Here is a 10,811-nt window from a genome sequence, read left to right as displayed (position 1 = left end):
CTGGGAGGATGGCGGCTGCGGCAGAGCGCGTGTGTGAGGCGGCGGAGACCGAGTCGCGCCTCAGCAAAAAGTGAGGGCGGGCGGGCGTGTGTGTGGTGCCGTGCCGTGCCGTGCAAGAGAGGCGAGGCGAATGCCTGGCTAACGCCCGGCTAACCCGGTGCGTGTCTCCGCCAGGGGATCCGTCGGAGCGCGCCATGCTGAGCCCCGCCGCTGCGCGGCTCCGCGGCTGGGCCTGGAGGGCCGCGCCCGCGCTCCGATGGCGCCAGGCACTTCATGACCAAAGCAGGTCGGTTCTTTGCGGCCTGGCTGGGCCCCCCTCTTCCCATATGAAGCCCCGGCCGGCGGGTCGGGAGCTGCGGGAAGAGCCGCGGCGCCTGTGGGCCACGGGGGGCCGGTCCGGGCCGCGAAGGCGGCTTCGGGAACCCTGAGTAGCGCCTGACTTTTTTCCGTGGAGAGTTTGCCTTATTTCACTTACATGCTACTTGGGGTTGCTAGGCTCTTATGTATAAAATGGCCTGCGGAAGGCCCTTGGGCACACAGGCACACATCCTGAAGGTCTGTTTATGTAATGTTTAATTCAGTTTTAACTTTCTCTGAGTATTTGTATCTCATAGGAGGTGAACTAAAGGAGTTCAAACAAGAAAATGTTTAAACATGCTTGAGGGTTATTTTGATTTTTGGGCAGAGTAAGAGGAATGACAGGGTTATTTGTACAGTAAGCTTTTGGCAGAATCCTACCAAGTGTTTCCCTGTAGAAGTATTGGAGTACCTGCTGCATCTGGTTTCCTTCTCTTTTGCAGTGAGCTGAAGAGGCGTTTAAAGGCTGAGAGAAAAATAGCTGAAAAAGAGGCAAAGCAGAAAGAGCAAAGTGAAAAGCATTCAGATAAGCCTTCCTTGGCTTCTGACTCTGAGAATAACATTGGTGCTGATGAGGAAAGCTTGGATCCAAATGTGAGCATCTGGCTTCATGCTTTTTACTGTTCCGAGAATAAATGTTATTGATTTTTTTTTTTTAATTCAAGGGGAACTAAATGGTTAAAAGGGGAGAGACCTACATATTCCTATGTAAGGGCAGCTGTGTTTTAATTTACAACCTGTAAAATATTTTCAGTTTCTAACAAAATCATTTGGTTGTGTTTGTTTCTGGTGACAGCAATACTACAAGATCCGTAGCCATGCAGTCCAGCAGCTGAAGGGCACCAGTGAAGATCCCTATCCCCACAAGTTCCATGTAGACTTATGTCTCTCAGATTTTATAGAGAAGTACAGTCACCTGCAGCCAGGAGATCACTTGGCAGACATTACAGTGAGAGTGGCAGGTAAAGGCTTATCTGGGATACAGAAAGATGGTCTGTTGCTTTGCTAAGCCAAGTCTTAGCTGCTTCTGGTGATGGGGTGGTCTCTTTTTGAATTTTGCCCATTGCCCATTACTCGGTCATGAAGTCTGTAGCAGTGTTAGACTATTCAGGACACGTCCTTTCAGACTGAGTGGACCTGTGCAACATCTACAAGATCAGGTTGTGATATGGGCTCCAGGACCCAAAGTTCATATGGTCTTTTGTGCACTGGTATTAATTTTGAGACTTAAGGTATTAATTTTGAGGCTTCTCTTTCACAGTTAGTGATCAGTTCAGAGCTGACGATCCTTTGTCCAAGTGATAATACTGTGGCTTTTGCTGCTATATCCTTTCTGCTAGTGACTCTTCCTGATGTCCTGCATACTTTGATATTTAGGTCGAATCCATGCAAAGCGTGCCTCTGGAGGGAAGCTGATTTTCTATGATCTTCGTGGCGAAGGAGTCAAGCTGCAGGTCATGGCAAATTCCAGGTAAGTAGAGGTATTCCCAGTAGCATTCTAAACTGAGCTGCGTTCTGGGGGCTAGAGGTCTGTATTTGGGCATTCTATTCCTTCATCTCCTTAGGCTATTCGTCTGTGGGTTGGCTTAGGCAGCCAGGTAATGTTTTGCTTAGGATGCTGTGGTTGGTTTCCCTGCTAGAAGAATCCTTTTTTTAAAGGATTTGGTCTGGGGAGAAACTTGCAGGACAGTTTGGAATGTTGAATTTTAAACAAAACTGCTTATATTGGTTTTGTAATTACAGGCTCTACAAATCTGAGGAAGAGTATTTCCGTATTAACAACAGGCTGCGTCGTGGGGACATAATTGGTGTAGAGGGGAATCCTGGGAAAACAAAGAAAGGGGAACTGAGTATTATTCCTTATGAAATAACTCTGTTGTCTCCATGCCTGCACATGTTGCCTCATCTTCACTTTGGCCTGAAAGATAAGGTACTTGTCATACCTGTCACTCTTGGGAGGCAATTTGACAGATAGGTCTGAATGGATGACCTTTTATATCTGCTGATGGTATCCGTCAACAAATGAACATTAGTTTTGTTTTGGTATTTTTTCCTTTGGCAGCATATTTTGTCTAGCTTGTTCTAAAGATATTTGTTCTTTTCAGGAAACTAGGTATCGTCAGAGATACTTGGATTTAATTCTTAATGATTATGTGAGGCAGAAATTTATAACCCGTGCAAAGATCATTACATATATTCGGAGCTTTCTAGATGAGTTGGGCTTCCTTGAGGTAAGGCTTCAGTGCTTATTTTTCTCTGCATACTGAATGTGTTTAGAGCTTCTCACCTTCAAGGATGCTTTATATTCAGGCTCATATGCAAAATATTTACAGAAGTGAGAATAATTACCTCAGCACGGTGTATTTTATAAGTTTAATGTAATGAGAACCATTCCTTTCCTCTCTTTTTAAAGTTAAGACTATTCCTCAGTTGGTGAGGTTATGACTCAGGAAACTTTTGTCAAGGTAGTACTTCAAACTACTGCTGCCCTTTCCTTATTTCAGTAAATTAAGGTGGAAATAACATCTCTGAAACCGTGTTTTGCCTGTGGAAGTAAATGCAGGTTTTACTTCCCGTAAGTACAATCAGTTTTATCTTAAGATCTATTGTGGAGTAGCATATGAGAAAATAATACTAGCTCTGGTCTCTGTTGCATCCAGATTCTTGGTTGTACTTTACAGTTAGCAAAAAGATTAGACCTTAATGTAGTTTATTTACTAGTATTTATCAACTGAATCTGCAAAAGCTGCCAGTGGGAGTTTGTTGAGAGCAGTGGGAATCCGAACCTGTGCTATGTCATCTCTGTCGTATGTATGATGGCTTTAATGTCTTTCTTTGATTTGTTTTTGTTTTTTTCCAAATAATTCTTAATCTAGTACTTACAGATTTTAGTGTTCTGATAACTTAATCAAAAAGGACCATAAGAGTCCTTCTCAATTTATATGAAGTTTTGACTTGTTGTTGGAATAATGGAGTAAGTTGCTTAGGCTTGGTGAGAATGTTGGGAATAAAATAAAAGGCAGAGAAGTCAGGGAATGGCCTACTATACAATAGAGTGCAATCTGGAGGTACATGAATCGCACAGTGCTCGATCATACCAGTACTCCATATGGCACTATGTAGTGTCATGCCATGGACAGACATTAGTTAATTTTGAGAAAAATTAGCCAAACTGTCATGGGTATTGTATCATGTTCTTCAGCTGATTGTCAGGGTTTGTTAGTTCAATCATCATCAATTCAACTTTATTTCTGATTCCAGTACTGTCTGGGATGCTGACTGCTTTCTGTTTTCCGCAGCTCAGCTTGTTTTGTGGTATAGATCTATTTGGAGAATCCCATTAAATACTTGTTTAGGGAGCTATATTAATTCATAGCCGACAAAATTTTTTCTCTTTTTTAAGTCCTAGCTGCATCCTTGTTCGCTTTTTATCACACATTGACTTATCTTTTTTTGCCCTGACCTTTGTTCTTTCACAGGAGCCCTGAGTCTCATTCTATTTCGTAGAAGCATTCCCTTTCTGTATGGCTATAGGTAGTTCTGTTGTGAATTGTGAAATTCTGTTGTGAAAATACCTGTTTTCATGCTTCTGGGTTAGTAATGGGGCATTAATTCTTGATGCTAAGATGTGAGAATATGGACAGGTATACTGAAGTTCTTTGTGTTAATGTGAAAGCCAAGCTGGTTTGTAAGCACAGCGGTTTAAACGTGGCATATCCCACAGAATCAATTCGAAAATTGTTTAGCTACTTCCACCAGTTCTCTGTGTAGGGGGCCAAGTTTTGAGTTGTAAATCATTCTGCTACTCCATTTCTCCATCATTTTCAGCTACTTCCTCTTTTCAATGTCAAGAGACATTGAACTGAAGTCTGTTTCTTACGTAGTCAATAATGTATACTACTTGAAGCATAACTGGTCACCTTTTAAACATCTAAGAAAATGCAGCTTCTGTGAAAGAAAATTTGTAATGATTTTAACTAAATCAATTCACTGAAGCCTGCAGCGGATTGATTTAATTCTTTTTTCTGCGTGAAATTGTGTATCTCTTCAGAAATTAATTCAGTTGGACTCCAGTATTCCCCATACATATGGAAGATCAGGAACAGCTTTTTATCTAAAGTGAATGTTTCCATGTATCCATATATTCCCAGCCATTCTCACCACCAAATAATTTTGAATATTCCAAATGTTAATAATTTTAGTTTTTCCCCAAAAAAGCGATATTATTAAAATTGTTTAGGTTTTGCAAAATTTGCAGTATCCATGGCATTTCATTTCTTTCAGAATCACTGCTTTACAGCTTTGCTACAGAGACTGTCCTAAAGAATTTACAGCGTAAACAATGATTTGGAGAAGATACTGAGGAAGGCTGATACTTTTCATAAGTTTTATGAAACAGCTCGCTCTCTTACCAAGTGGATTTTATCGTAGAATCACAGAATGGTTTGGGTTGGAAGGGACCTTTAAAGATCATCTAGTCCAACCCCCCTGCCATGGACAGGGCCATCTTTCACTAGACCCGGTTGCTCAATGCCCCGCCCAACCTGGCCTTGAACACTTCCAGGGATGGGGCATCCACAGCTTCTCTGGGCAACCTGTTCCAGTGCCTCACCACCCTCATCGTAAAACATTTCTTCCTTATGTCCAATCTAAATCTACCCTCTTTCAGTTTAAAACCATTGCCCCTTGTCCTGTCGCTACAGGCCTTGGTAAAAAGTCTCTCTGCGCCTCTCTTAGAAGCCCCCTTTATATATTGAAAGGCCGCAGGGAGGTCTTCCCGGAGCCTTCTCTTCTCCAGGCTGAACAACCCCAACTCTCTCAGCCTGTCTTCACAGGAGAAGTACTCCAGCCACCGGACCATTTCCGTGGCCCTCCTCTGGACCCACTCCAACAGGTCCACCTCTTTCTTGTACTAGGGACCCCAGAGCTAGATGCAGTGCTCCAGGTGGGGCCTCAGAGTGGAGTAGAGGGGGGGAATCCCCTCCCTCCACCTGCTGGCCACGCTTCTTCTGATGTAGCCCAGGATACAGTTGGCTTTCTGGGCTGCAAGTGCACATTGCCAGCTCATGTCCAATTTTTCACGCACCAGTATCTCCAAGTCCTTCTCTGCAGGGCTGCTCTCAATCCATTCATTCCCCAGGCTGTACTGATATTGGGGATTGCCCTGAGCCAGGTGCAGGAGCTTGCACTTGGCCTTGTTGAACCTCATTTTCTGCAATGTAGAGAGGTGATTTTGTGACAATGCCACAGCCCAGTTCCTGGCTTTGACAACATGAACCCAGCAGGTTCACATTTATAGTAAATATGAATGATTCTTGATAGCAACAAATAGTTTAAGTAATTTGTCTTCACTGACTGCATGGGAGAAGTGCTCTTTAGTGCAGAATTGTTTTCGTATACTGGAATGTCAAACAATAAATGAAATACAGAGATTTTTCATCAAAGCTAGCTGTGGTTTGTTTGCTTGATCTACAGAGTTCTGCTTTGGAAACAGACTAGACGAAAGCAGGGCATTGAGGTAGGAGCCTGGAAATATTTATGCCACTGTTAAATCAAAATTTTTGTTATTATTTTACAGATTGAAACTCCTATGATGAATATAATTCCAGGTGGAGCTGTGGCAAAACCTTTTATCACGTACCACAATGAACTGGATATGAATTTGTATATGCGAATCGCTCCAGAGCTTTACCATAAGGTAAAAATACAAGCCCCTCATGGCTAAGCCTACATTCTCCAGACTGCTGTGACCTTATTCTAAAAAAGTAAATGTAGGTAAAACGAGGATTATTCTTGAAGAAAGGTGGACTCATTGGATTGGAGGAAACAAAATGTATCTTGCATGAGATCTGTAAGGTCATGTTGCAGTTGTGTGCATTTGAGCTCTCTTTAGTTCCTTTGAAAAAGTTAGTGTGTTTACTAGAATTTCTGTTTGTTTAGATGGTGGTGGTTGGAGGCATGGACAGAGTATATGAAATTGGGCGTCAGTTCCGGAATGAAGGAATTGATTTGACTCACAACCCTGAGTTCACAACTTGTGAATTCTATATGGCTTATGCAGACTACCATGACTTGATGGAAATTACAGAGAAGTTGCTTTCAGGTGACGTATACAATATTAATTAAAAAAGAGTAAGAATCTCTAGAAGAATTGCATATTATGTGGCATACTCTTCTTCTAAACTTCAGGTTCCTTTTGTAGGAATGGTGAGACACATTACTGGAAGTTACAGGATCACTTACCATCCAGATGGTCAAGATGGACAGGCATATGAGATAGACTTTACCCCTCCCTTCCGGCGAATTAGCATGGTGTATGATCTGGAAAAGGTTCTAGGAGTGAAATTTCCACCAGCTGAATGTTTTGAAACTGAAGGTTAGATGCTGAGTGTGAATGTCCTATAATTCTTCTTTAACAGAAAGAGGGCAAAAGGTCTCGAGTTCTCAGCCTGCAGTCTGTCAGCTGCTTTTTTGAGGTAGTACTAACACATGGGATTGCTTTTCTCTGGTTTTGTCTGTTACCTAAGAGTCCAGAAAGAAGCCTTCACGCCTTGCAGTCTTTGGCAGGATCTGACTCTTTTGCCTCTTCCTTTGTTGAGTATGTGTGATGCTGTATACTCAAGAGGCATGATCTGGGGAGTTCTTGATCTGTTGAAGAGACCCAGGTTTTTATTTTTTATTTCTTCTGTCTTTTGTGCAGTTGATTCTCTGTGCCTGTGATCATAGGTTAGGAGTATGATTATTTTGGGCTTGCTTCAAAATGTGCGTATGTGCTATTTTATTCGTGGAATCCAGAGCCATAAGGAAATGAGTTCATACACTTTTCAGTGATTTCCCCCCCTTCCCCCCTCCGGTTTTCTCTTTTAACCAGTAGTTGTATGGGGTTGTGCTTAACTGTTGTCAAGTTTCTGAAATATAAAATAACTTATATTTTAGTGTAAACTGATTAAAAACAAACACTGTTTTTGTAGATTGACATTTAAGCTCATGTTTTCCATGGTGTATACCATTAAGACCTTATAAATCACTGTAAGACACGTTGAAGCATGCAGAAAGAAGAAAAAACGTGGTTGCCTGGGTGGCTTTTCTAATTTTTGTCTACAACAATTTCAGAAACTCGCAGGTTCTTTGATGAGCTTTGTGCAGAGAGAAATGTTGAGTGTCCACCTCCCAGGACAACAGCCAGGCTTCTTGACAGAGTAAGTAAAGGTGTGGTTTTATAATCCTAATGTCTTTGAGGATCTATCTGTATCAACAGAAGTCTCTTCAGAGCAAAAGTTTAGCTGCATCTGGGCAAACACGCTGAAATGCGCTTCAGCTATTTCTGTATCACAGTGAGAAAACTTGCTGTGTCAGAATCTTTTTGTGTTGTCTACACCAAAATGTAGTTTACTGATGCCTGCTTAATGTGAGTGCTAGAGAATTTTGGTTTGATAACTGGTCTCTTGTGCTTAAAGCAGATCAGTTTTGTCTGTGCATTTGTATGTACCTTACCAAACTGGTAGGCTTACCATATAGTTCTTCTGTCAACTGTATTAAGTCTTTTCCTTTGTACCCAAAATAGGACCTGATAGCTGTTTTTCTGCTGCTTTTCCTATTGGCCTTTGCTGTAATGTCCAAATTGAATTACGTTGTTATTTTTTATACAGTTTTTGCCATGTCATTTTTCTTATCCAACTAGGACGTACGCTCTCCGTTAGTGAAGACATTACCATGATCAGGAATTATTAGTTGGGAAACTTTTCAGCTTTATGGTACCTTCTTCAGTAGTGAAGAGAAGGAAGTAGGATGTTTGGGGAAGGCAGTGCTGGGAAAGTGATACTGTACTCTACATAATTGTTTTGCTTTTGTTTTTGCAGTTAGTTGGTGAATTCCTGGAAGTCACGTGTATCAACCCTACATTCATCTGTGATCACCCACAGATCATGAGTCCTCTAGCCAAATGGTAAGAGTATGAGACACAGTCAGTGTGTAACTCTTTTAAATGCTCTACTCCTACTTTATTAAAAAGAAAAAAAAAAGGCAAGCAAAAAAAAGTCACGTATGTGAAAACAGATTTTGATGTTGTATACGAGTTTGTGAATTCTGACACCAACCAAGGCAGACATTGGTTCCTGAGCTGTGAAACCTGTCATCCGGGGAAGAGGTGTGCTTAATAGTTGTAGTTTTGACAGCTGTTACTGCTAAGTGTGGGCAATCCTCCTGAAGTAATGTATGTGCTCTTTGCTCCTCTAAGGATGTTTATTTTAAGGTATGGTTGTTTTGTCGTCTTCACATAGGCATCGCTCTCATCAGGGACTAACAGAACGCTTCGAACTCTTTGTAATGAAGAAGGAAGTGTGCAATGCGTACACAGAACTTAATGATCCTTTCCGTCAGCGGCAGCTTTTTGAGGATCAGGCCAAGGTATGGTGTCTTGCTCATAGTGAATCAATGATATAGGCATGTAAGCAATTTTTCCCATGTCTATTCCAAATCTGTCATTACTCCCTACTGCTGAAAAGGGTTGTTACTACTCTGAGCAAGTGTTTCTCACTCAAGTGAAAGCCTGTCATTAAAAGTTAATTCCTTTTAAAGGAACCTTGCTCTCTAAGGTAAGCAAGTCCAAACACTGCTGTTGATTAGTTTTTTAGTAGTGCAACTTTGTTTTGGAATATCTTCCCTTTTATTCTACTTGAAGTACTAATCTGAAAAAGAGCAAACATGCAAAGAGTTTTCTCTGTCTTGCTGAGGTTGAAAGTTATTTTTCCCCCATGAAGCATTTATGTAGTCAGACAACATTATACTACTAGGTTCTTAAATAAATTTTCGTGTCCGGTAAGAGTTTGAATGGTGTGTAAGAAATAGCCTGATTTCCTGAACTGAGTTATTACTATTTTAAATTGGCTCACAGAATAGAGCTGCAGACTGGAAATTACTAGGCCTGCAAATTTATAGTACTAGGTTTCTCTAGATAAGCCTCAGAAAGGAGTGACTGAAACTGATTTTGTTACTAATTAGGTATATACATCCATGAATGCATACGTGCCCACAAGAGATTGTGGTCAGATGATGCGGTCTGCAGAAACAGAGTTTCTGTTCTTCCTGCTCTTTCTAATGGCTTCACACTGCCTGAGAGGATTAAACAATTGTCAAAACCAGGAAAATAGACTTATGTTAACTAACTTACTTGATAGTAAGTTTCAAAACGTTCAGTCAGAATGAATAATATTACAGATTTCTTTCACCTTTGATTTGTTGTATATATGTTTGCTGCAGTTGTGTCTCATGATTATAGCCAGACTTTGCAGACATATGATATATATATTGAATGAAAATTTGCCTGAAAATTTAATGTTAGGGTGGAGATTGAGGTGAAGGATGGCAGTTCACATTTCAGGATTCCAGACTCGGGCGGAAAAGTTTGCTTTAACAGTCTTTTGCAAAGTCTTCCTTGAAACTGTGAGCAAAAATGTTTGTTGTTGTTGTTGTTTCAACACTTACACTTGGCATTTTCTAAATTTGAGAGGGTTGGCTTGTCTGCGTTTTTATTATTATGACTTTTGGCACTTGGAGGCTGTCAGGGTCGGCTGCATTAGTTACCATCTCTGCATAGGGTTTTTTAATCTTTCTACTTGAGGGGAAAAAAGCAATCCCTAAACTTTGTTTCATGGAGCAACTACTGATAATTCAAACAATTTTGCTTCTTAGTTGTTTCTGCAAACATTAAAGGAGGGGTTGCAAGCAATAAAGAACCTGAGAAGCCTTTGAAAGCAATCTATTCCACTGTCATCTGCTGCCATATGGCCCTGGAGATAGCTTTTACTGAAGTGAGGGGCCTGGGCCTTTGTCTGGAAAGGAAACTACAGATCAGAAAGGAATTGAGCCTAGAGCTATTTTGGAAGCAGCTGTACAAGTGACCTCCACAGTTCTCCGGGTGCCAGGATTCCTTCATCTGTTACTCACGCAGCTGTACAGGGCTTTGGTTTCATCAGTGACATGATGGCTACAAATACCGATACTCCTCCTTTTTGGTAGGGGTTAGCAGAAGTGGTACTGTCTCACTCTGTACAGCCCACCTTTTACTACTGATTTTCTCATTTAGGCAAAAGCTGCAGGTGATGATGAAGCCATGTTTATTGATGAGAACTTCTGCACCGCACTGGAGTACGGCCTTCCTCCTACAGCTGGCTGGGGCATGGGAATTGATCGCTTCACCATGTTCCTTACAGATTCCAGTAACATCAAGGTAAATGTTAGGCATGGCAGTGCCTACTGCAAGCTTTGTCAGAGAACGGGGGATGAGGTTCTGCAAAGCAGGCCATCTCTCTAACAAAACGAGCAACAGGCAGCGTAGCCATTTGCGATTCCCTAAGACGAAGCATTCCACCTCAGAAAAGCTCTCCTTTCTTGCGCTTGCCTAGAAATCTTGAGAGCGTGCGCAGCCGGGGTGCGCGGCGCGGTGGTGCGCCGCC

The 10,811-nt window shown here is 41.7% G+C and overlaps 1 protein-coding gene across 1 annotated transcript; it reads left to right on the top strand.

Annotated features, from left to right (window-relative positions):
• The first annotated feature begins 6 nt into the window (after window positions 1–6).
• Window positions 7–10,769, top strand: KARS (lysyl-tRNA synthetase). The gene is made up of 14 exons (XM_019474670.1): window positions 7–70; window positions 801–951; window positions 1,154–1,319; window positions 1,735–1,828; window positions 2,101–2,287; window positions 2,463–2,588; window positions 5,936–6,055; window positions 6,298–6,460; window positions 6,560–6,733; window positions 7,471–7,556; window positions 8,217–8,302; window positions 8,637–8,763; window positions 10,442–10,585; window positions 10,761–10,769. Exons 1-14 carry the CDS (start codon window positions 9–11, stop codon window positions 10,767–10,769), a joined length of 1,695 nt encoding a protein of 564 aa, XP_019330215.1. The 5' UTR covers window positions 7–8.
• The last annotated feature ends 42 nt before the right edge of the window (window positions 10,770–10,811 follow it).

Source organism: Aptenodytes forsteri, unplaced genomic scaffold (assembly GCF_000699145.1).
Source record: "Aptenodytes forsteri isolate BGI_AS27 unplaced genomic scaffold, ASM69914v1 Scaffold269, whole genome shotgun sequence".
In the NCBI taxonomy this organism is placed as follows: domain Eukaryota; kingdom Metazoa; phylum Chordata; class Aves; order Sphenisciformes; family Spheniscidae; genus Aptenodytes; species Aptenodytes forsteri.
The sequence above is the reverse complement of the archived record's forward strand: the minus strand, read 5'-3'. Positions and strand labels throughout refer to the sequence as shown.

What these genes read in the sequence shown, in the direction of transcription:
- KARS (XM_019474670.1), top strand. Translation starts at nt 9, where the DNA reads ATGGCGGCTGCGGCAGAGCGCGTGTGTGAGGCGGCGGAGACCGAGTCG. An exon ending in GAGTCGCGCCTCAGCAAAAA is followed by an intron (nt 71 to 800) that starts GTGAGGGCGGGC and finishes TCTCTTTTGCAG; the next exon opens with TGAGCTGAAGAGGCGTTTAA. An exon ending in CTCCAGAGCTTTACCATAAG is followed by an intron (nt 6,056 to 6,297) that starts GTAAAAATACAA and finishes CTGTTTGTTTAG; the next exon opens with ATGGTGGTGGTTGGAGGCAT.